We start from the raw sequence: 27,683 nt of genomic DNA, 5'->3' as shown, positions 1-27,683 counted from the left end.
TAATAAAGAAGAACCAACCAAATGGGTGTACTGGTTGAGGCCACAAATCACATGGCAGAACCAATAAAATGAGTTTGTCGGCTACTTTTCAGGGCCAGGATTGGAAGGCTAGTGATAACACTGTGAGCAAGGCACAAACATTTTGATTATGGTCTAGCACGTAGCAGAGGATAAACATTAATCCAAAAGTTGGAAAGCATAGATGACAAGATGAATCAAAAGAAAAGAGACAATGTGATTAGCAAAATAGTAAGTACTAGTAGTATTTAGTGAGAATGGTTTAGGTGGTTTTGTTTTGTGATTCCAAAGCAGCGATGTTTATTGCAAAGCACAAACTTAGTAATAATTGTCATTTTTTTGGCTCCCCCATGCCCCAATTAAATGCAATATCATGTTGTACTAAAGTGATTAAGATTAAAGAACCATGAAGCAAGTTCATGTCAAATCCTACTTGAGCTTCTTCAACTGGCTTAGCTTAAAAACCTTTCAGCCCATGTTTCGTGTCACCCCATAGGTTAGCTTGTGGGGCCTTTAAAATGCGAATGCACTCTTGACCTCAAGTACGCTACAAAAGTATCTCTCTTTTAGATGATGATTGCAGTCATATGGGACTGTGGAGTAGTAGTAGTAGTAGGGGCATGCTTTCCTCACTCTTAAGTTCCATCTTTCTTGTGTCCCTTTTTGCCTTTTGAGTTTGTTTTTTGGGGGAAAGACTAGTAGTGGGACTTAGCAAAGAGATAAATATTGGGATAATAAAGAGAGAGAGTGCTTAAGACCATGTAAGGTGGGGAACATATTCATATAGACTTTGAAAATAAGTTATGTTCATAGGATAGTAGGCTGCATGAGGCCTAAGAGGTGTGTGCGTTTCCTTGCTTTAATTGGGTTTTGAGATTACATTGCCCAAATTTTTCCAATATAAACAGTTCTAAGAGAGAGAGGTACTTGTACTTGTGGACCATCAAACTTTGAAAGAGGTGCTTGGTTTTTCTCTACATAGTGCTGTGTGATGTGCAGATATCATATAATGATATAACAACAATGTTTTCCAATTTCCAGAATTGAAATTTCTTTGTGTGGAAAATTAGGGGGAGTGTTAGGGAAGCTGGTCCCATTAGCAAATGCATCTAAAAGGAGAGCAAATAAAGAGTGGTGTGTCTTGTCCCCCTACAATTGAATTTGACCACCATGAAGAGTGGAAATGGAGTTACATAATTATAATGTCATGTTTAGAACTTGTTAGCCCCCCCACCCACTTCCATCTCTCTTTCCTTGTGGGAAGATGTGGCTGAACATAAGAGCAGCTGAGTTTTTGCCCCCACAATTCCTTCTTTGGATTATGTCTTTAGGGTTTCCTTCCATGATGGTAGGTAATGGTTACAAGCACCTAGACATTGCTCGTGACTCATGAGCCGTGCCACGTTTTTTGTTTTGGTTTTTATTTCACAAATGCATAAGAGGAGAAAGTAAAACCTTGTCCGGCATTAAAGAGTGTGAAGGACATGCAAATACGTGTAAGCATTTCCAGTTTTCACAAACAGGCTTGTCAAAATCTTCCACGAAGGGCATATCACATGTATGCTTGTTGTAAGGATGAAAAGGATAATTCACTATGTTAAGTGTGACAACGATAGTTTAAAACTTTTCAAAGTGATCAAATTTTTGTCTGAGACCCCTGAATATTCGAGATAGAAACATGCAACTTGCAGGCTTGATATTGCGACAAAACTACAATATCTATGATGGCATGCTTTGACCATATAGCAATCTTTTGGAAAGTTATTAGGTCTTGAGAATCTCTATAGTCATGTAGCCTATATTTTCATTTCGATGCTTTTTATTATTCCATAGTGGTGGAAGCAGGTTTGACTCTTTAGCCAAATTAGATGCTAATGGCCAACACAAATCTCTGTGCAGCTTTACACATTGTAAGATCATTCCCTGAATTATCCAAAACAGTTCTTCACTGGGGGAATTAAGGGCCGATAATGGAGAAGCATTTTAAATTTTCATCCATTGTTGTAACTTTCTACACAGTTCAGAAACGATCTGTCATATCATTAATTATAGTTGCAAAGATTTCTCTCTTCTGGTAAATACTTTAAACTGCTTTTTATACAATTCACACCATGATTCACTATAGTTGTAAACTTGTAATATAAGTGAATCAGACATTAAATCTACAGTACAACAGTACAAGGGTACACATTTAAGCAAACATTGACTTCTGGGAGAAGGCTTCATTATTCACACAGTATCTACCAAACTAAAAGCAGCTGCCTAGACTAAGAGAAGGCTAGAGTTTTCCACTCTCCTAGCAAGTCATTTTCTAGGAGTAACCACTTGCCCTTTGAGAAAACTAAAGACTACTCAAATACAAAAATACTTCCATCCCATGAACATGAAGCAATAACATTAGGTATAACAGGGTGGAAGGCAACATCTATGCATGCCTGGTCATGGGCCTGATTTTCTTCACAACTGATAATCATAAATGTAGATAGAACAATCTGAAGAGCCAGAAGCGAGTTTTTTCCCGTCCAAGCTGAAATTGCACTTGATTGGGAACCCAGAGACCACATGGCCCTCATATTGCTTATATTTGTTGAGTCTGTAAGGTGGGGTGGTAGTAAAGATTACAACATAATTCCCATTTGATTGAGAAACAAAAATTGAATCAAATTGGTGGCGACTCACACAGGGACACGTATAAGCTTCCACATAAACCTGATTCAGGAGTATAATAAGCTGGTTAAAATCTAAATTCACAAACTATAACATAGTTTAAATGTACATATATGGCCAAATTGATATTTACAGATGAATTACACTCCAAAATGCATATCAGCACCAAGAACAGTAGGTTGCATTCGTCATAGAAATTCCAGATTGTAACATGTAGTGCACATGGCTTGAGTTTTATCACAACTTTAAGATTATGAATACTGGGAAAAACCCAAGTTCCACATCGGCTAGAGATAGTGTCAAGATGTGGGAGACAATCCTCACCATATGAGCTAGCTTTATGGGGTTGAGTTAGATCCAAACCCACATTTTAAGATGGTATCAAAGTCTATCCTAAATCCATTAAAAAGATCGTCCACCATGTTATCCACACACCAATCCCAAGAGTGTTGTTGGACATGAGGGGATGTATTGGAAAAAAAAATCCAAATTCCACATCGGTTAGAGATAGTGTCAACTCTGGAAACTACAAGTTAAGTTTTGGGGTTGAGTTAGGTTCAAACTCTAGAAAGTCTTTGGAATAGAAAAAATTTAAAAATTGATCTTTTGAACTACTTGTTAAGTGTTATCAGTGCAAATCATGCATCTTTGCTGAATTAATACTATTACCTAACATTTAACAACCATCAACAAATCTAAATGTTTAACCAAAAGTCAGGATACCTTGAGCTACAAGTGTAAATGAATAAAATGTAAATAATGAAATTTAATCTATATGACGGCAATGACAACATAAACAGCTGTGTGTGGAAAGTATATAAATTACGAGTAAGAAGAGGGAGAATCTAGAAGCCGGTAATCTCAAATAAACCCTAAAGCAGTGTTCTTAATGGTGGAGAGCCCAAAATCCACCATATACATATGACGGATGGCATGGCAGCAAATGGCAGAATCCAAGGCGTGTGTGTGTGTCTATCTATCTATATATATATATATATATATGAACAAAACAGAACATATAAAAAAAATCACATATAACAGTAAATATAAATAAAAAACTAAAAACACAGCAGATATAGATACTAAAAAATAGTAGATACCAATGACAATGGTATGCATTTTCCTAGAAAACATGACAAATTTCACGAGTTCATAATAACCAACACCTAACAAACTCATTTAAGAGTTCAAAATAACAAAATGATAAAAACATAATCCAAACATAGAAGGAAGTCTCTAATCCTCTTCCTCAATCCCAACCAGTGTTATCAAATAGTAGCCATGACACTGTGGTGGGGGAGTATTTTGATAAAACACCATACTTTGGAGGTGCTATGGCCACCCCAGACGCATGGTGTCCATTCCAGGCATGGCACCAATTGCAGAAAGCTTTTTTTTTTAAAAAGAAAAAGGGTTATTGAACCCTCAAGAGAACCCGCGACAGAGCAGTTTCTAAATTCTCTCTTGGGGCGATGCTGCTGCTACCTCTCCCTCCAACGGTGACTTCTACACTGGCAACGACTTCACTGGAGACCTTTTTCGGCGACCGCCATCTCTGTTGAGAAACATTTTCCCAGTTCTTTTAGTTACGTTTTTGTTTTAAAAATTGATTATTTTAATTCTATAGATACTTTTACTATTCCTTTTAATACTGACCAACATCTCTTCTTACTTCCTCTATTTTTTAAAATTTCTTTGTTATATAACTGTAATGTTTTCAGATTTTTTATTTGCTTAGCTTGCTCTTTCTTTGGTTTTTTTAATTTATTATTCTTTAAATTTCATGTTTTCCAATTTTTTTCCTCTGCAGAGATTGCTTCCTCTTTCTTTAACTCTTTGTTTCAATATACTGCAGTGTTGTACATTACTAATTTAGTGCTTTTTTCATTGTCTGTTTAGTGTCAGTATTGTTCAGCCTTTTTCCACAACTGCAGTGTTGTCCATATTCAACCCATCAAAGAAGTTGATGAAGCAAACTAAAATAAGAGTCATGTGACAAGGAAACACAGGAGAGGGTGCATCAATATATTGCTTGCATTTGGTACCAATTTGGGTTGTCATTCAACCTCATTAAGTTGAAGAGCTTTCATGATATGGTTGCAGCAATTGGTCAATATGGACAACATTTGTCCATATTCTTAGGTATCATGATATTAGAGTTCCACTCTTAAAGAGGGAGTTGGCATACAGTGAAGATTTCATTCAACGACAACCCAATTTGGTACCAAAGGTGAACAATATATTGATGCAACCTCTCCTTTACTTCCTTGTCACGTGACTCTCTTATGCTAATTGCTTCATCAACTTATTTTTATGATTGATTGAATTTTTTGGATTCTTACAAAACATGTCCATTGGCCCCTTTTTTAGTGACATTCTTTTTGTTTGTAGCAGTGACGGCACTGATAGAGTCTTCAAACTCATCTTCACTTTTATCATATCCAATGGGAGAAAAATCAAAATCTCTATTTGCCACAGTAGCACTAGTGCCTACGTTCTTTTTATTTGCTACATATCGCCAAAGCTCTTTACTTACATCCTTTGGGCACTTCAGGCAAGCAACAACATTGCCCTGCTTCCCCATCAAGTGTTGTGGCTCTCGTTATTCTCCCTTTGTGGCTTTTCTACAGTAATTACAAGCAGTTGCGTTTGTATCCCCTTCATCAAGTTGATGACAGTATTTCCAACAGGATCTATTCTAGAGGTGGCCCTTGAATCATGTGTGGATGCTTCAGCAATTGTAGAATAGGGCTGAACATTGAACAGAACAGAATGATCAAATAAAATGATCAAAGAGCACTACTTACACTAAAAAAACAGCACTAAATTAGTAATGTACAACAGTACAGAATTATTAAAACACTAAAATAGAAAGTTAAAACATATTTGAATTTTGAAGACATGATCACAAATTCAGAATTCAATAGTTTAACAACAAAGAAATTAACAAAAATCTGATAAAAAAGAACGAGGAAGCAATCTCTACATAGGAATAAAGGAGAGAAAATCTGAAAACATGAAATTTAAAGAATAACAAAACAAAAAAGAAATTAAAAAAACAGAAAAAGGAAGCAAGCAAAAAAAAATCTGAAAACATAACAGTTGTATGATGATAAAACAAAAAAGCTAACGTACCCGAGTGCCCGGAGGCTTCTCACTATGCAAAGATATTGGGGAGGGTCATTGTACGCAGCCTTTACCGTTGTGCTAGTACTAAAAATAAACACAATAACAAAACAAAAAAGAAATTAAAAAAATAGAAAGAGGGAGGAAGAAGAGATTTTGGTCAGTATTAAAAAGAATAATCAAATAAACCAAAAAAAAAATTAAAGAATAAAAAAATGATTTTTAAAACAAAAAGTAACTGAAAAAAACAAAGAAAATGTTACTCATAGAATTTGGAAACTTCTTTGTCATAGGTTCTCTTTAGGGTTTAATAACCCTTTATTTCGATTAGATCGGGGTCAGGTTAAAGGCATTTCACACTTTTTCTTTTTAATTTTTTTTTTAAAAAGAAGAAAAACATTTTTTTCCGGTAAATGAGAGCCATGCACACAATGGCAGAGTCGCAGGTGGCATGGTGGTCGCCAGAAGGAGGCAGTCCAGATCCAGGGGTAGCACCAGAGAAAAGGGGTGGCGGCAACAGCCAAAAGTGGCTCGCAATGGATACGGATACAGTGCACCCCCCAAAAAAAAAAAGGCACACTACAGAGGGTATCAAACCCTAGTCTGCTTTGATACCATATAGAATTTCTGAATTTGTGTCTTAACAAGATCACACAGCTCTGATACCATATAAATACAAATAAATGTGATTGCTGATTCTAAGGCTAATCAGCTACTAATTGATTCTATCACTAATTCTAACAAAAAGGATTCTAAATCTAGGGCTAATCAGCTCTGATAGTTTAACTTTAACTAGTATACTGTGAGTTGTTAAAACAAAGAGTGTGCAGCATGTGCTTTTTCATCTGTATGCTAGCACTTGTTAACCAACAGATCAAGTTAACAGGCCCACTGTTCTGCTCTAATTCTGTTACAATTGAACTGATTCAGTTTCTCTTACACAGTTTTCCTATATATTCCGAATTGTACTTGAAGTACAAACTCAATTGATTTAGCAACAGAAACACAAATACAGAGAGCAATCATATTGAAATGAACCATTTTATTGAAATAAATAAACAAAGATGTAGGCACCCCAACATTCTCCTTTCTTCCTTGCCACCCCCTGTTCGTTTCCCTCCCTTTCTCATTTTCCTCCATTTTGTACTCTATTTTCCATACTCAGCAATTCTTTTTGAGATTCTGGAGAAACTTTAGAATCACTTATTTTCTCCTCCACATAAACAACACCTTTGGAACAATTTTCTAGAGTTAGAGATAGAGTTCTTCTCTAAGGAGAGTAGGGGGTTCTACCCACTCCTAGGAATTTTTTTATTTGGACTCTTAGACACCCAACTCCCATAACTCAAAAGCTTGGGAAAATTAGTTATTGGCCCATAACTTGAGAAGGCATATTTTACTATTTTAGAACTCTAAGTAGTAAGTATAAATCTAGGGATTGCATCTTTAAATAATTTTCCAAGTTCTTGTTAAATATTTGTTAGATGGATCTAATTAAAAAAAATATTAGTTCAAGAACCTATTAAATAAGTAAACTATCAACCTGATCCCTGAATAATTTGAAATTTTCAATTAGGTTCCTATACTTAAACGAACCCTAATGAAAATGTTGCCAAGGATCCAATTAGAAATAATTTACATGTTTAGGGTTCTAAATCTAATTACAGACTTTTAAAAGTACAGGAACTTATTTAAAATCCCTAAAATAGTTCAGAAACCTACAATTAACTTAACCTTAAACAAATATTAGGGTCACATACCTAGGGTGGGTCATGGACGTTAATATTGCATTTGCAGTAAGTTTTCTATGCCAGTTCATTCATCCACCCTTTAAAAGCAACTTAAGGAGCAGTATGTTTTGGATCTTGAAAGCATCAGACCAGGAAAAAGGAGTATTTTTTAATCCTATAGCTTTAAAAATATAGTAGCTTAGAATATTAAAATTTCATGTTTAATGTCAATACAAAAAAAATATTAATGTCAAAAACAGCATAAAATTCACATATGTTAAAAATTAATTCCAGTTTGACAATAATCTGGCCATAGTTGAACCACTAAACCATGAATCAGTTTATTTACCTGCTGGTTTTAAGAAAATAGAAATGGTAAGCTATATCCTATAACTTTTACTAGACTATCTGCATTATTCTATTCCCTCTAGAATGACTTATTGTTTCAAGAGTTGTAATCAACATCAGTAATGCTGCTTAAACGAACAATAAGAAAACTTCACGGCAATTTTGCAGAAAAATGGGGAACAGTAAAAAAATAGAAAATGAAAGATAGTATATACAATTCTCACCTGATTAGACAATGGTACCTCTCTTGACACATCCCAAACAATAATAGCATTCTCACTTGCATTACTTTGAGATACATCACTAGAAGAAATGAATTGCTTCCCATTCATAGTGAACTCAACATCCAGAATCAGACCTAAATTTTGATTATAGTCATGCACTACTTTGCCAGTTCTGGCATCGCAAAGTTTGATCTGGCCCTTTGACCCTTCAGAAAGGAAGAGATTTGAATCGTCTGGATGTAACTTTATAACTCCAACGATTTGATCTTGTCTGAAAACCTGAGTCTCCAATCCTTTTTCAACATCAATCAACCTTGACGTGCAATCATATCCACAAGAAAGTAGAAAGTGCCCTTGCTGAGACCATTTCACATCTTTGACTGCTGCATTGTGGAAGACTGGAAGTTTAGCAGGCATGCTTTCTTCTGATTTCTGCTCCATACATTCCATATGCAAACCGCATGATCCATCCCAGCAGATGCAAGGAGGTGAGCTGTAAGCTAACTCTGATGAACAAATAAATAGTATATATAACAAGCATATCTCTCTTGCTCTCTCTCTCTCATTCACATGTACACAACAATTTTCAATACTTTGATTTTAAAATTAGTCTAGCTGTTAACAAATCCTTTATACATTAAAATTAGATTAATTAAATTAAAATATAACACATTGCACCTTTATCACTAGGGACAACTATTCCTGATTAAAAACTATAGTATATCACACACATACCAGGGGAACAGTTTGTCAACAAAGAGAACTTACAATGAGTTGATGACCAATGCATAGCATTGACAGCTTTTGTATGCCCATATAGAGTCACATAACTTTTCAGATATCAGGGTCGGGCTTTGATGACCCTTTGCTATACTTTTCAACAATGATAAAATATTATGGTGTATATCAGCATCCAAGATACTCCCTAAGTTTGTAAACAAGAAAAAGGTCAGAGTACTTGTCTCTATCCACGAAAAAAAAAATCAACATAAAAGCAAGGGAAATAGATAGAATCAATAAAACACGACGCACATCTGTGACACCCTCTACCCCTCACATATATATTAATAAAGGAATAAAAATTCAAATATTAATTAAAAGTATTTTTAAAACATTTTTAAATACAAGCTTTTCAAATGGGTAAAAGGCTCACGTTCACTTTCTTCTACATCATATTCAAACTTGTCCAAATAAATAATAAAGTCATCTCGACTCAAAGAAAGTCATATAAGTCTCATACAATTAATATAGAACCTATATCCTAATGTCACATCCTATCAGAGCGTGGTATTCCCGTGTCCTCTAGCATGAGGTTCTTCATAGTCATCCACCTATTCATCTGCTCCCCCGAACACAAGTTCAAGATCATCACAGGATCCAAACACAACAACACACAGGGAGTGAGTTATCACATTCCTAACTAATAGAGAAACAAGACAATTAAATATACATATTATATAAATGAGATACCACTTGCTTAAACATAGCTCACGTAACTTCACCACTTCGTCATTCAAAATTCACTTTTCAATTATCAATCACATTACACAAGAATCCCACACTTCGATCAAGATATAATAACACATCAATTAGCAAGCATATGCAATAGTTATGCTAAGACTCAATTCTATATGCAATGTGATACCATGTCAGTGAAAAACCACCCTGGGGCGCTTAGGAGTACATAACAAGACACACCACACAATGGGTTTGTCAGGTCACTCTCACTAAGTAAGATCATAGGGAGACCAGTCAGGGTCACGATGTTTTGCGAGAATGCTCCAACCATATGAGATCAGCATAGGCTTAAAGGAGCACTCAAACCCGGTGACCCCCAAGGCCTACACTCCGAAGAGTCCGTCAGGGCCTCTCCCTCCTGATTCAGGTCCAACCCCTAAAATAATTTTTTTTACATGCAGACACTGCTCATGAATTATACAATACTCACGACCTTACACTCGTGTTTTAAACACGTTCAACACAATTGCGCTACGATTTAACACTGGTTCCTAAATAGGAAACCTACATTTTCTCTTTAACACTGCGCATCAACGCTTTTCTCAAGATAACGCTGGTCGGGTATTGTACAATTCATGGCTTACAACACAAGTAATTTCACATCAAGTGTTAACTGCACACTTATCCACAACTAGAACTCATTCACAATTTCACATCTCATAGTGTCACAATCCACCATCACATGTTTACACGTATCTCACAAATTAACACATGTTCAACTTTACACTTATACTCAATCTCAATAACAATATTATAATCTCAAAGCAACATGTTATTCTACAATTCATCACATACTCACAATTTGAATTATCATTTCATATCCTCAATATAACAATTTATATAAAAGACTATCACAACATGAGGACTAAAACCCCTCAAATAATATTACACAATTATATCCAAATCATAGGTCCAAATATACAAATATCAAGAGCACAATTTATCAAGCAATTTTCATCAGGACATCAATATTTTATTTATAATCATAAAGGAAAAATTGCAATTTAACAAACATCCCAAAATAAAATCCCAATTTAATCTTCTAAGGATCCCTACACATGTTCTCACTAATCCCCAACTGTAAATAACTCATCCCTTACCTTTAAGCGGGCTCACGTGTCTTCAGCCAGCGATAGCAACATCTCTAGCGGTTCCCGGAAATTCTTTCAATTATTCATCCGACTGCTCCGATAGAATTCCCAACGTCAGAGAGACGGAGAAGAGATTGAAACCTCCACTTGTACTGTCTTCATACGATTCCTTTTTCTCCCTCCACGAATATTATCTCGCAAATCCCAATGGTGGAAGTGTGCGGAATTGAATTTCGAACAACATATCCAAATTTCACAATAATCCAACGGTTAACGAAACCGGGATCGTAGTTTTACCAAGACAGCTCTGGGTTTCTGCGGGAAAGAAAAAGGCTACAATGCGAAGGGTTTTTCTCTCAGTTCAGACATGATATCGAAATTCCCAACGGTGAGAATGCTCGGAATTGTGTTGCGAACATGATACTCAAATTTCACGACGATCCAACGGTGAACGGGTTCGAGATCGTCGTTTTTCTGAGATTGGTTTGGTGGGCTGCGGGAAAAAGAAAGGGTTTTGAGAGAAGGGGAAAAACGAAAATGAGGCCAAAAGGAGGCAGCTGACTTAACATAACTATTTATACATAGGGCTCTATATTTATTTATTTATTTATTTATTACTAAAAAGCTTTTTAGATTTATTTACGAAAAATTGGGATGTTACAACATCTATGACTGAAGAAAGTACAAACAGGAAAAGGTATCTGCGAGAGGAAATAAGAAATTTAATTTATGCAAGCACATCATTCAGCTAGAGACTGATTATAGCAACAAAAATTCATCTGCTGCATGGTTTAATATCAAGCAGCTATTTTCCATTGACCTTCCTCAACAGTGTTATTTCAGCGGTAAAAAAGGTTGAAACAACAACGACTTCTCTCTAATTCTAGGTTTTTATTTTTCAACATACATCCATGTGTAGCATAAATCAGTGTTGTTAAATGGGGGCGACACAATGGCTACCATGGCAGAATGGCATGATGAAGATTTTGCCAACCGCCATAGGTAATTTGTGAAGGAAGGTCCACTATGGCAGCGCCAAAGGCCGCAACAGCGTGTTTTTAATTTTGAACTTCCACCATAACCATCCACCATTGATAACACTGGTATAAATCTAAGTTAAGGGTTTAAGGTTCAGAATATCGTCATACCACTATCTACTATGTCACTATAGCATTTTCAGAATCGGTCACTCAGCGCAGCTATTTGGAATTGACTACTATAATCTACAATCATAATTCCAAAATTGAATGCCTTTCAATTAACAGACACAAAAATTAAAACTTTATTAAAACAAATCAAAATCGAACCCAGTAAATTCCGCAAAATTTGAATGTGAGTGTACAAAATTGAACAGAAAAAAGAAAAAAGAAAACAGTTCAATTTGGATTACACAAAAAACAAAAAAGGAAAAAAAAGAAGAAGTGACGAGTACCAGATAGCGTGAACGGAGACGGAACAGGAACGGATCAGGAAGAGGAGCGAGGTGGGACACATCAATGCGCAGTGTCGTTTGGAAATGTATCTTCGGGCATGGGAGCTTGCGTTTGGTGGTCGAATGAAGGAAGAGAAGGTAAAGGAAGGTGTCGTTTTGGTGATTTTGGTGGGTTAGAGATACTTTCTGTCGTTTTGATTGTTCTTCTCGTCGTCTGAGGCGTTTGAATAAGCGTTGCACAGAGGATCTTACTAACAATTTCTTGTGACATCTTAATAAATAATCTTATTCCCTCAGCATCTAATTATAAGATTGATTTAGGATCTTACTTTACTAAAAAACAAGAAAAGAAAATGTTTCACGGAAGAAAAAAATATTTAGTATAAAAATATATTTTTCCTTTTAACTTCAGAATATTGGCTTTAACTGCACAAATAGAGATAATAAATTAAAAAATCAACACAATGATGAGCTTTTGTTAATTACAAGTTGGTAGTTAAACTCTTCTTTTTATTATCTTTTGTTTTTTAATTTGACTTTTTATTTTGTAGTTTTGGTAGAGAAGACCACTCTCTCTCTCCTTGAGATTTATGAACTCTGCCACTGCCAAGGAGTCAAGGACTGATGCCGGAGGGGTTCACAGTGATCTTCAATGGTCACGAACCCAAATAAAGACGTTGTAAATTAGTTTTTCTTTTAATAAAATAATCAATAGTCCTTGCAAAATTCAGGTAATTTTTTTACGCCAAATTCAAGTCGTTTTGCTTTTAGAGTTTTGGTCCTTAGTGTTTGATAAAAATAAAATAAAATTATGTGACAAATAAAATAATAATGTTAGTATATGTGTCACATTATCAATAATTTATAAATAATAAAATCTAAATAAATATAATTTATTGAAACTAAAATCAAAACAGGATAGGTGCAAGAGACAAAAAAAAAAAAAATTTAAACCTCAAATTAAATATTGAAGTAAAAAAAAAGTCTTAAATTTGTGCACGTGATAATCTAACACACTTAACAATATTAAATTTTTGTAAATTCTTATCATAAAAAATGATTAATCATTATTTTTGTAATTATAATCATTATTACTAATTGTCATTGTATTGTTATCATTACCAACATCATTATCATCACTATCATTATATATTATAGTCATCATTGTTGTCACAACTTATTATCATCACTGTCTCATCGCAATTGTTATCATTATCAATATCATCACCATTGTCGTCACCACATCGACAATGACAGGAAGCTGATATGAAATTTTGTTGATGAAGATTAATTTTTTTTTAATGCAATTATGTGTGGTTGGATTGCACATTTAGATAGAAGTTGATATTCATTATCTTCTTGAAAGCATGATCTTTGGAAATCTTATAATGACTAGAATTAGAAAGGGAAAAGGGAAGCAAGGGGATAGGGGAATGGAAATAGGGGAGGGAAGAAATGGTGTGAAAAGTGGTGAACTATAGGGCTTGGAAAAAGAAAGGAGATGATATAAGAAAAAGAAAAAGAGTTTGGAGGTAGAAGACAATTAGTGGAGATTATAATAAATGAATATTAGTCTTTATTTTATTTTAATATGTAATTTAACATTAAATATTTTTTTTCCTAGCAAATGTAACACCCTCTACTCTCACAAATAACGAATACAAGGAAATAAAATCATGCGGATTTCTTTTAAAACATATTGACTTTAAATTGATTTCAAAAGATAAAGGGTTCACATTCACTTTATGAAAACATAGTAGCAATTGTTCGAATAAAAACAACAAAGTTATCCCGACTCAAAACAAGGCCGTCCACTGAATGAATAATAAAAAAAAATTAAACAGAAACGTAACACAACTATATCGTTTACGAAAAATATATCATGCGAAGAAAATCATATGCCCCAATGTCACACTTATCAGAGCATGTCTCTATCACAGACTAAGTCTCTCTGGCTCTAACATGGGATTCATCATATGATGACTCACCTGAACAAATGACAATCAGCCCAAACACAAACACACACCGGGAATGAGTTATCACATTCATATATGATAAAATGTTAGAGCATGTGAAACATATAATACTTACAACTGAATTTATATAATTAACACCATTTCAACAAAATCACACATATTATGCACATCCATTCAAGTTCATCCACTCCAGAAAATAACATCAAACCACAATTATTAATCCAATGAAAGTCAAACACATGCGTTATGCAACAAATACTCTAGACTTAAGCCTACATGCAATGTGGTACCATTTTTCAGTGAAAAACCTCGTCGGGCGCCTAGGAGTACATGACAGGACATGCCTCACAATGGGAAAGTCAGGTCACTCTCACTAAATGAAATCATAGGGAGACCAGTTAGGGTCACGCTGTTTTGCGAGAATGCTCCAACCATGTGGGATCGGCACAGGCTTACAGGAGCACTCAAACCGGATGACCCCCAAGGCCTACACTCTGAAGAGTCCGTCAGGGCCTCTCCCTCCTGATTCAGGTCCAACAAAAAAAAAAAACATTTGAACACGCAAACTCTACCTATGAATTATGCAATGCACACAACTATTCAATTGTTTTCAAAATCTCGATTGTACATATTTTTTTTAAAATATATATATATTTTAACTCAGTGCGCCTCAAGTGATTAACTCGTCGGGTTCCAACAGTGGATCCCATCACAACTCATCGCGCATTAACTCGTCGTCCTTAAAGGGTCTTACAGTTGTGTGATTACATAATTCATGGCTCACAATTCAAAACAGACAACATCTCAAGAGTCATGTAATTCACAATCCATCACGTATCAATTGATTATCACTTACACATCATCTCAATCACATTTTCATAATAAAATAATTTATTGCATCTCATGCACCCTACACATATGATTCAATAGTAACATTTACTTGACATCACAAAATATAAATTAAATCGAAATATATTAATTCAGCAAAATAAATAAAAAGAACTTCTATAACAATTAATCTATAAAGTCACAACAATAATCACTATGAAACAATAATATCTATAACCCTATTTTTATTTATTTATTTATTATTATTATTATTACACATCACAGTAAAAGTGTTTACTTGAAATACACTAAGACAAAAATAAATAGAGTACTAAACCATTTTTTTTTTATACTTTCAAATGTTTCCTAAGGCTCAAAAATATTTCAACTAAGTTACCAACCAAGAAAAGGCCTAATTACAATGTGAATACAACTTAAGTTAATTTCTTTAAATGATTTTAGCCAATTCATTTATCCAACAATCCCTACACATACGAATTTCATGACGAGAAATCACCCACGTGAAATAAAATATAAAAACAGTATTGATATATATGTACATGTATACACTGCGGTGTGAAAAAAAAATAAAAAAAAATAAAAAGAACAAGATTGAAAGGCCAACATATCTGGTATAAACAAAATCACCACCACACAATTTTTATGCTAATTATAAAGAATTCTAATTCCTAAGATACACACCTAACACAGGAACACATCAATACTACAACAAACTCGCAACAGAACACCAATTGGTTCATCAAACACACTCAATTTGCGATTAAACATGAAAACATAATTAAATTCATAAACATCCCAAAATAACCCAAAAATTGATCCTCTAGGGATCCCTACACATGTTCATTCTAATTCCCAAGCATGAGTAACTCATCTCTTACCTCGAGGTAGTCGCTTAAATGTTCTCTGTTAGCAATGGTGGCGTCTCTGGTGCTCTCTAGAGCTCCTCCTCTGGTTGCTCTGTTAGGGTTCTTGTGCGTCAGAAAAGAAAAAGGGGCAGAAGTGTTTTGTAAAAGCTGCTCTAGGTTAACATTTGGTTTATATAGTGGAGATTTATGACCTAATTATATTTTTATTTATTTATTTATTAACTTATTACTGTATTATTTATTTATTAAAAAAAACGGCTGTTACAATTTCACCCCCCTAAAAAAAAAGTTTCGTCCTCGAAACTTACCAGTATCGAATAAGGTAGGATATGCATCACACATTTGACCCTCTAGTTCCCAGGTGGCATCCTCGCCCGAAGCACTTCCCCATACTACTTTGACCAAGGGAATCTCTTTTCCCCTTAGCTGCTTAACCATACGATCGTCGATCCTCAGTGGTTGTGTTTCATATGTCAAGTTCTCTTTCACTTGGACATTGTCCAACTCGATCACGTGCGACGGATCATGGACATATTTTCTGAGTTGAGAGATATGGAAGACACTATGGAGATTTGAGAGAGATGGTGGCAAAGCCACCTGATACGCAACTGGGCCGACACACTTTAGGATTTCAAAGGGACCAATGAATCTAGGTGTGAGCTTACGGGACTTCAACGCCCTACCAACCCCAGTCCACAGGGTGACTCTCAGAAATACATGATCACCTACAACAAATTCAAGATCCTTTCTTCTCTTATCATAGTAGCTCTTCTGCCTACTTTGGGCTGCTCTCATCCTTTCTTGGATCAACTTGACCTTTTCTGTGGTCTGCTGAACTACCTCAAGTCCTAAGGCAATGCTCTCACTGGAATCTACCCAACATAGAGGTGTCCTACATCTTCTACCATACAATGCCTCGTAAGGCGCCATACCTATACTGGAGTGAAAACTATTGTTGTATGTAAACTCTATCAAGGGTAAGAAACTATCCCAACTACCCCTCTGCTCTAACACACAGGCTCTCAAGAGGTCCTCTAAGGATTGGATGGTGCGCTCGGTTTGACCGTCAGTCTGTGGGTGGTAAGCAGAACTCAACCTAAGCTTGGTTCCCATGGCTTTATGAAGAATCTCCCAAAATCTAGAGGTAAATCTGGGATCTCTATCAGAGACTATGCTAGAAGGAACACCGTGTAGTCTAACTATCTCACTGACGTACAAGCTAGTCAACCTCTCTAAAAAATATCTGATGTTTATTGGGATGAAGTGAGCAGTTTTGGTCAACCTGTCTACAATAACCCAAATGGAATCTAAACCTTTGGGGGTTCTAGGTAACCCCACCACGAAATCCATGGAGATGTTATCCCACTTCCACTCAGGTATCTCTAAAGGTTGCAACTTCCCTGAAGGCTTCTGATGTTCTATTTTATCTTTCTGACACACTAGGCATGCAAGGACAAACTTATAAACTTCTTTCTTCATACTCGGCCACCAAAACATCTGCCTAAGGTCCTGGTACATCTTAGTCGCTCCTGGGTGGATACTCAAACTACTTCCATGGCCCTCTTCCAAGATCGTTCTCCTAAGCTTGGGTACACTAGGCACACACACCCTATCCTGAAACCTCAAGACTCCATCAGTTCCCAATCTAAAACTACTCTTTCTCCCTGCGACTATGGACTCTAACTGAGCTGACAAGAATGGGTCAGACTTCTGACCCTCACGGATCTCGCTTAAGAGTTCGCTGGTGACTCTCAACATACCCAACTTAATGCTACTAGAGGTGATCTCACATGCCAAACTCATGTCTCTAAACTGCTCTAAGAGATCCAACTCTCTAACCATCAAAGCAGACATTTGAAGGGACTTTCTACTTAAGGCATCAGCTACTACATTGGCTTTACCTGGGTGATAGCTAAGTTCAAAATCGTAATCCTTAAGGAACTCTAACCATCTCCTCTGCCTCATGTTAAGCTCTTTTTGATCAAACAAATATCTAAGGCTCTTATGATCACTAAACACCTCAAATTTAGATCCATAAAGGTAATGCCTCCAAAGCTTAAGAGCAAAAACTACGGCTGCTAACTCAAGATCGTGTGTGGGATAATTCCTTTCATGTATCTTAAGCTGTCGAGAAGCATAGGCCACTACCTGTCCCCGTTGCATAAGCACTCCACCCAAACCCATCTTGGACGCATCACAATACACCACAAAAGATTCACTCGGGTTAGGTAACACTAAAACTGGTGCAGTGGTCAACCTTTCCTTAAGGGTACGGAAACTACTCTCACATTGGGCATCCCACACAAAAACTTGACCCTTACGAGTAAGCTTAGTCAAAGGTAAGGCTAGCTTAGAAAAACCCTTTATGAATCTACGGTAGTATCCTACTAAGCCAAGAAAGCTCCCAATCTCAAACACTGACTTAGGACTCTCCCAACCCATCACCGCCTCTACCTTGGAAGGATCTACTGCTATCCCTCCCTTAGATATAACGTGCCCTAAGAAGCTCACCTCCTCTAGCCAAAAATCACACTTGGACAACTTAGCATACAGTCTATTGTCTTTGAGGGTTTGCAACACAACTCTCAGATGCTCCTCATGTTCCTCTCTAGTCTTAGAATACACCAAGATATCATTTATGAAGACCACTACAAAACTATCTAGGTAGGGGTGAAAGATCCTATTCATATAATCCATGAACACACCAGGGGCGTTGGTCACACCAAAAGGCATAACCAAGTACTCATAATGACCGTAACAGTCCTAAAGGCAGTCTTCAGAACATCTTCAGGCTTTACTATAATCTGGTGGTAACCTGACCTAAGATCTATCTTACTGAACACACAAGCCCCTACTAATTGGTCCATCAGGTCATCTATCCTAGGCAAAGGGTACCTATTCTTAATCGTTACCTTATTTAACTGACAATAATCTACACATAGCCTCATAGTCCCATCCTTCTTCTTAACTAACAACACCGGTGCTCCCCAGGGTGACACACTAGGCCTCACAAATTGTTTCTCTAAAAGTTCCTCTAACTGTTTCTTAAGCTCACTTAACTCCACAGGGGACATCCTATAAGGTGCTATGGATATGGGTCCAGTACCAGGCACTAGGTCTATCGAGAACTCGACCTCTCTCTCAGGTGGTAATCCTGACACCTCCTCAAACACCTCTGGAAACTCTCTCACCAATGGTATATCACTCATAGGGGTTTTGGTCTCAACACTCATACTAGCTAAGATCATGTATACCTGTGCATCCTCCCTTAAAGATGCCTCAACTTGGTTAGCAGACAAAAACATATCACCTTCACTCACACCAGACTCAGGAAAGACAACAGATTTCTCAAAACAATTTAATAAGACATGATTGGAAGATAACCAGTCCATACCAAGAATAACATCAATCTAACTCAAAGGTAGAACAACTAAGTCAACAAGAAATTGTCTATCAGAAATTATGACAGGACACTGCAAACACACATCAGAAGTTAAAGCAGACCCACTAGCAGGTGTATTCACAATCAAGTCAAATTTCAAGGAAGACACAAGCAAGGCAAGTTTTTCAACACAGACACAAGAAATAAATGAATGGGTCGCACCTGAATCATACAATACAACCAAGAAAACTTGACTTATGAAACACATACCTTGAATGAGATCATCAGACTGTGCGGCATCAGCACCACTAAGAGCAAACACTCTCCCTGTGGTCTTTGGTCGTCAGTTCTGGTTATTCAGACTTCCACTCATCTTCTCCCTCCTCGGATGTGGGAAACTGGTACTGAGGTGGCCCTTACCCCGGCAGTTGAAACAAGTCACATCACTATCTGGGCACTCACGAGCAAAATGACCCATCCTACCACACTTAGCACACCGGATTGGCGTAGCAGGTGTAACAGAAGCGCCACCACCACCTCCACCAGCAGGCTGAGACACTCTGTTAACTGACTGAGAACTCCCACCAGCTAGGTGATGTCCTCCACTGGTCCTTTGTCCCCCAGAATGGTTTCCATATTTCCCGGGAGGGGCAGAATATGGCTTAGCACGACTGTGAGCCATAGGCTTCTTCTCTTTCCCATGACTAGCATTGGCATTCCTGTAGAAAGCAGTCGTCTCCCGCTGATCTTCATCAAAGATTCTACACATATTGGTCAACTGTGCAAAGTTATGAATACCGTGATAATTTACCATCATCTTTACTTCTGGTCGTAGGCCATTGACAAATTTCACGCATTTGGACCTCTCCCCAGCTTCCCCCTGATAATGAGGAAAATACCTTACAAGGTTCTCAAACTTCACTGCATACTCTGCCACCATCATACTCCCTTGTTTAAGCTCAAGGAACTTCATCTCCTTTCTATTCTTCACATCTTCTGGAAAATACTTCTCCAGAAAAGTCTGTCTAAAAGTTCCCCATGGAACAACAGCACCACCTGCTCCCTCCAAACGTGGGCGAGTGTTCTCCCACCAATATTCTGCCTCATCTGCTAGCATGTGAGTAGCAAACAACACCTTCTGATGGTCCTGACATTCCATCACCCGGAAGATCTTCTCAATCTCCTTCAGCCAAGCCTCAACACCCTCAGGATCATAACCCCCTTTGAAGGTAGGTGGGTTGTTCCTCTGAAAGCGATCTAAACCATGGTACATAGTTGCTCCTCCACCGCCTCCCTGATTGGCCATAACTTGCGCCAAGTTGTTCAAGGCCTCGGTAAGAAGTCGTTCTCGCTCATTTCTTGCAGCCATTACTTCCTATGTCACGCAAGAAACAAAACTTTGAAAAAAAAATATACCAACACAATAAAGTACACCTCTAATCAAACAAAACAAATACAACACATCAGAGTACACAAGGAAACACAGAAAACTCATAACACACATGGCCGAAAGGTTCGACCTGCTCTGATACCACTAAATGTAACACCCTCTACCCTCACAAATAACGAATACAAGGAAATAAAATCATGCGGATTTTTTTTTAAAACATATTGACTTTAAATTGATTTCAAAAGATAAAGGGTTCACATTCACTTTATGAAAACATAGTAGAAATTGTTCGAATAAAAACAACAAAGTTATCCCGGCTCAAAACAAGGTCGTCCACTGAATGAATAATAAAAAAAAAATTAAACAGAAACGTAACACAACTATATCGTTTACGAAAAATATATCATGCGAAGAAAATCATATGCCCCAATGTCACACTTATCAGAGCATGTCTCTATCACAGACTAAGTCTCTCTGGCTCTAACATGGGATTCATCATATGATGGCTCACCTGAACAAATGACAATCAGCCCAAACACAAACACACACCGGGAATGAGTTATCACATTCATATATGATAAAATGTTAGAGCATGTGAAACATATAATACTTACAACTGAATTTATATAATTAACACCATTTCAACAAAATCACACATATTATGCACATCCATTCAAGTTCATCCACTCCAGAAAATAACATCAAACCACAATTATTAATCCAATGAAAGTCAAACACATGCGTTATGCAACAAATACTCTAGACTTAAGCCTACATGCAATGTGGTACCATTTTTCAGTGAAAAACCTCGTCGGGCGCCTAGGGGTACATGACAGGACATGCCTCACAATGGGCAAGTCAGGTCACTCTCACTAAGTGAAATCATAGGGAGACCAGTCAGGGTCACGCTGTTTTGCGAGAATGCTCCAACCATGTGGGATCGGCACAGGCTTATAGGAGCACTCAAACCGGATGACCCCCAAGGCCTACACTCCGAAGAGTCCGTCAGGGCCTCTCCCTCCTGATTCAGGTCCAACCCAAAAAAAAAATATTTGAACACGCAGACTCTACTTATGAATTATGCAATGCACACAACTATTCAATTGTTTTCAAAATCTCGATTGTACATTTTTTTTAAATATATATATTTTAACTCAGTGCGCCTCAAGTGATTAACTCGTCGGGTTCCCATAGTGGATCTCATCACAACTCATCCCGCATTAACTCGTCGTCCTTAAAGGGTCTTACAGTTGTGTGATTACATAATTCATGGCTCACAATTCAAAACAGACAACATCTCAAGAGTCATGTAATTCACAATCCATCACGTATCAATTGATTATCACTTACACATCATCTCAATCACATTTTCATAATAAAATAATTTATTGCATCTCATGCACCCTACACATATGATTCAATAGTAACATTTACTTGACATCACAAAATATAAATTAAATCGAAATATATTAATTCAGCAAAATAAATAAAAAGAACTTCTATAACAATTAATCTATAAAGTCACAACAATAATCACTATGAAACAATAATATCTATAACCCTATTTTTATTTATTTATTTATTTATTATTATTATTACACATCACAGTAAAAGTGTTTACTTGAAATACACTAAGACAAAAATAAATAGAGTACTAAACCATTTTTTTTATACTTTCAAATGTTTCCTAAGGCTCAAAAATATTTCAACTAAGTTACCAACCAAGAAAATGCCTAATTACAATGTGAATACAACTTAAGTTAATTTCTTTAAATGATTTTAGCCAATTCATTTATCCAACGATCCCTACACATACGAATTTCATGACGAGAAATCACCCACGTGAAATAAAATATAAAAATAGTATCGATATATATGTACATGTATACACTGCGGTGTGAAAAAAAAAATAAAAAAAAAAGAACAAGATTGAAAGACCAACATATCTGGTATAAACAAAATCACCACCACACAATTTTTATGCTAATTATAAAGAATTCTAATTCCTAAGATACACACCTAACACAGGAACACATCAATACTACAACAAACTCGCAACAGAACACCAATTGGTTCATCAAACACACTCAATCTGCGATTAAACATGAAAACATAATTAAATTCATAAACATCCCAAAATAACCCAAAAATTGATCCTCTAGGGATCCCTACACATGTTCATTCTAATTCCCAAGCATGAGTAACTCATCCCTTACCTCGAGGTAGTCGCTTAAATGTTCTCTGTTAGCAATGGTGGCGTCTCTGGTGCTCTCTAGAGCTCCTCCTCTGGTTGCTCTGTTAGGGTTCTTGTGCGTCAGAAAAGAAAAAGGGGCAGAAGTGTTTTGTAAAAGCTGCTCTAGGTTAACATTTGGTTTATATAGTGGAGATTTATGACCTAATTATATTTTTATTTATTTATTTATTAACTTATTACTGTATTATTTATTTATTAAAAAAAAACGGCTGTTACAGCAAATATGTCAATTTCTTTTGTTTAAATCCTTGAAAGTTATGTTTATTTTGAATTTAATCCTTATAACTTAATGATGAGGTGATATTCTTGCTAACATGACATGATGATGCAATGATATATCATCAAAATGATGACATGACATGATAACATTATTATTTTATTTACCACATTATCTTTTTATAATAGAGATGCCAAACCCTAATCCTCTAAAAGAAAAGAAAAAAAGAAAAAGCATTAAGAAAAAAGATATAAAAAAAATAATAAAGAAAATAAGAAAAGAAAAAACATGAATGAGCAAGAAAAGAAGAAACGAAAAAAAAAGAAAAAAACGTGAAATAAAAGATGAATGAGAAAAAAAAAATAGAAGAGAAAGAAGAAAAAAAGTATAAAAAAGAAGAGAAAACATGAAATAAAAGATGAATGAGAAAAAAAATGAAAAAAAAGAACACTAAAAGTAAAAAAAAAAAAAAAAGAAAGAAAAAGAAAAAACTGTTTTGGTGGCCTATTGGACTCTCAAAAGAGAGCCCATTAGATCAAAACGGGACAACAGTGTATCAAAAGGAAAAAGAAGGAAGATACATGGGAATGAATGCACAGAGGAGGCATGGGTCACAAGGAGAGAAAACGGACTAACCAGGCGGTGCCATTTGGATTTTCTATCAGAAAAGGAAAAGGGATTCGAAGGTGATTTTCTCATTCCCTCATTCTCTCTCAAGCTTTTCTTCTCCCTCCTCTCTTCTTCTTCTACGTCTTTCTCTTTTTTTTTCTTTTCTCTCTCGTTTTTGCCTGTAGCTTCATCGTTCCTCTCACCGGTGAGCTCCATGGTCGCCAGTGAGGTCTGTACATGATTATGTTGCCTTTTTTTATTGTTTTTTTTTCGCATTCCATTTCTCCCCTCTTTAGTTTTTCGGTGCCTCTTCTACGCCACCACTGTGGGCCATTTTTGCGTCGCTGCCACCGCCGTTGTTCACATGGCAGCCTTGCATCGCGACGCCATGCACCAGTGGCGTTGGGGAGATGCAATGTTTTGGGGAGTTAGGTCATTTAGGATTGTTTCAACCCTGATGCCTAAATGCGGGTTGGGCTAGGTCGCCCTGGCCTGGTTTCAACCCAACCCTAAAAAACATAAAACAAAAACAAAAACAATTGTTGTTTACACCACCTTTTTAATACATGCCCATTTTTGCAAAGTCTATAATATGAAGAAAAGGCTATTCACACCCAATTTTCCATACATGCACTCTTTTTGTTTGAGCCTAGCCCATTTTTGCTATGTCTTGTAATATGATGGAAATGTTATTTACACCCTTGTTTTCCACACATGCACTGTTTTCATTTTGGGCCCAACCTATTTTTTCGTGAAGTATGAAACAAAGTAAAATGGATGGTTACACCCCCCTTTCTTTATATGTGTACCCCTATCACTTAGGATGGTAACTTGACATGTCATGTCAGCACTCTGTCAATGTGGACTAAGTCCAAGTCAATTGACTTTGACAAAAAAAAAGAAAAAAGAAATAAAAAATAAAAATAATTATACACATTAATGAATGGTTCTGAATTTTTTTATATTCTCAATTGTTTATTCTTCAATATAATTTTCTTTTTGTTTTTCATTGCCTAGCTAGTTAGTTTAATTAATAATACATTGTAAATATCTCGTTGTACATTTTATTTTTTCCATGTTTCAATCCCACATCATTTGACAAAAACCGTTTTGCTAATCACGTGCTCCAGTTGCAGGTGCAAGTTTGATCCATTATCTTGGAAGACTCCAAATTCAAGGTTTTCCCACGTCAAATAAGAGAGAAAGATGTATAATTCTACTAGTTTGCATATGTAGGCTGAAGTTAATTTTGTACTTAAATTTCATCATGATTTTATATTTGCCCAATGTATTTCTTGATCATACATATAGTTTGCCAATGTTGATTTGGCTAAATTGTCTTAATTCTATTTTTGTTATTTTTTCTATAAATTTTATTTTATTTTCTATATAGGGAAACACATTATTCACCACAAAAGAATGTTGTTTAGTATTGGACAAAAAATATCTAATGTTAGGATTAACTTTATTAGCGTGGGGTCTAAGAAGTTTTATTTTCGTGGTCTAAGAAGCTAAACCGTCTTTGAAAGGTTTTCACTTTGGCATTCAAAGACGGTTACTATGAAATAACCGTCTTTGAAAGTTTATACTTTTGACATTCAAAGACAGTTATTATGAAATAACTGTCTTTGAAAGTTACTTCCTTTTGACATTCGAAGACGGTTATTTCAAAGACGGTTATTTCATAATAATTGTCTTTGAAATGTTTCTTTGTTTGACATTTAAAGATGGTTATTATAAAATAACCGTCTTTGAAAGATTTTTGGTTTTCACATTCAAAGACGATTATTACGAAATAACTGTCTTTGAATGTAAACGCTGATACAACATATAAAGACGGTTATTAATTAATAACCATCTTTGCAAGTTTCTTGCTTTTGACATTCAAAGACAGTTATTACAAAATAACCGTCTTTGAACACAATATACAAAGATGGTTATTAGTTAATAACCGTCTTTGAAATGTTCATACATTCAAAGACGATTATTATAATAACTGTCATAAAAATCAATTTCGTTTTAACGATGTTTTAAACAAAGACGGTTGATAACCGTCGTTAAATGTACTTATTAATCGTCATAAAAAACCCTTTTTTTAGTAGTGATAATTGAATTGTGTTGAAGATGTATCATACTATTGGTATTAACTTGTAATGTTTACTAACTTAATTTTCGTGAGGTAAGTAAGGGTATATATGTTTGAGAAGTCTTTACCACTGATTTATAGTGAATAGAGATAACAACCTTTATGTTACCATAGCTTATAACGTTTTTTTTCCTCTCTAAATAATAGTTTTAATCCGCTTTTGTCTTATTTTTAAAATTCATTATGATTTATTATATTTTTAAGTTTATTATAGTCTTTTATATTTAAATCTAGGTCAATTTGATCATTTCGAAACAATGATCATTCTAAGTTTTATCACATGGCTTTGATTTTTTTTTTCAAATTAAAGACATAAAATTTATCTCTTTATATTTATTTATATAAAAATTATAGAACTCAACTGTTTCAACAAAAAAGAGTCACAAATTTAGTGAATTTTGCATATAAAATGATTTAACAAGTAAATAGAAATTAAAAAAAATCTAATATTAGGTCTTTTCAGGATAAAAAAAATAGCAAAGAATATAAATTCGTTTTAAAAAAATAAACTTATTTACAAAAATCAAATCCTGTAATTTAGTTTTATTAACTCATTTGATTTTAAAAAATTAATTATTTTATATTTTGAGATGAGAAATAGTTTAAATTATTTAAAGTAATAACCATTTTAAAACAAGTCATATATTCTATATATATATATATATATATATATATATATATATATATATATATATATATATATATATAATTTGTATGAAAATACTTATAAATATATTCTATTATATCTATCAACTAATTTAACCATTAATTTTACCAAATATTACGACTTTAATCATTTAACTTACCAATATATTACAATTATGTTCTATGATAGAAATTAATTATAAACAAAGCAGGTAAATATTTTACATAAAAAAAATCATCAAACATTTTTTGATAGAAAAAAATTCATCTAACTTATCTATTATCATGTAGCTCATCCACTATTGACATATTGTTGGTCCGAGTATAAATGAATTTAAATATTTTTAAAAAAAGTCTTGTGCTCAGGTCTTCGGAATAAAGACAAAAATAATTAAGAAGAAAGAATATTAAAAGTGGTCTTATTTTATGAAATCAGTTTCGAACTATTAAGCATTTCCGAATTCATAATTAGTGTATCAGATTTTTTAAGTGGTTGTTGGGTACGATTCAAACTTTTTTTTTTTTATAGAACTTTAGTATGCAGTTTTTTTTTTTAACATAGCAAGTAGTTTTTATTATATATAAACTACCCACTTCTATATTATTCTCAATACTTTCTCTCTCTCCTTCTTTTCATGTGTATTTTACATATTACCTTCATAATTTTGCTAAAATTTCTCTTTCATCCTTTCAAATTATACTCCTTTTATCCTTATTTATTAATCATCATCCCCTTTTAATTTATTTCTTTTATCTTTATTTTTAAATTGCATAATTTTTTTAAAGAATTTTTTAATGGTTAAAAAATAATTTTGTATCACAATTTAAATATTCTTTTTAAATCCTAATTATAATATATATTATAAATTTTAATTATGCAAATATAAATATTTATCATGGCAAACTAAGATACTATCTGGGCGAGTTTGATTTTTAGTGAAAATAATTTTTTATTAGACTTTACTAACCTTATGATTGGATTAGCTAGAGTTCCTTTTTCTTAATAAACTGAAGGACTAAGAAACAAAATACTAATTATTTAGAGCATAAATAGAGTTTACTTATAAAGTAATTTTTTGGAAAATCAAACAAGAAAATGCACTGCTGAAGAGGTTCTATCCTCGTTTGTGATCTAGTATAAGTCAAAAACAGTCTTGACAAAACCAAGCCCTCCTGAATAAGAGTAAGCTAAGGA

General features: G+C 35.0%; 1 protein-coding gene across 1 annotated transcript; it reads right to left on the bottom strand.

The window, feature by feature from the left end:
• Positions 1–2,110: 2,110 nt before the first annotated feature.
• LOC100800836 (WD repeat-containing protein 25) lies at positions 2,111–11,722 on the bottom strand. Its single transcript, XM_026128760.2, is given in 7 exon segments — positions 2,111–2,481; positions 2,483–2,727; positions 8,114–8,530; positions 8,533–8,606; positions 8,882–8,940; positions 8,942–9,038; positions 11,683–11,722. Coding segments are annotated over 7 exon segments (1,047 nt in total). The 3' UTR covers positions 2,111–2,366.
• Positions 11,723–27,683: the final 15,961 nt, after the last annotated feature.

The sequence above is a fragment of the Glycine max genome, chromosome 6, assembly GCF_000004515.6.
Source record: "Glycine max cultivar Williams 82 chromosome 6, Glycine_max_v4.0, whole genome shotgun sequence".
In the NCBI taxonomy this organism is placed as follows: Eukaryota; Viridiplantae; Streptophyta; class Magnoliopsida; order Fabales; family Fabaceae; genus Glycine; species Glycine max.
The sequence above is the reverse complement of the archived record's forward strand: the minus strand, read 5'-3'. Positions and strand labels throughout refer to the sequence as shown.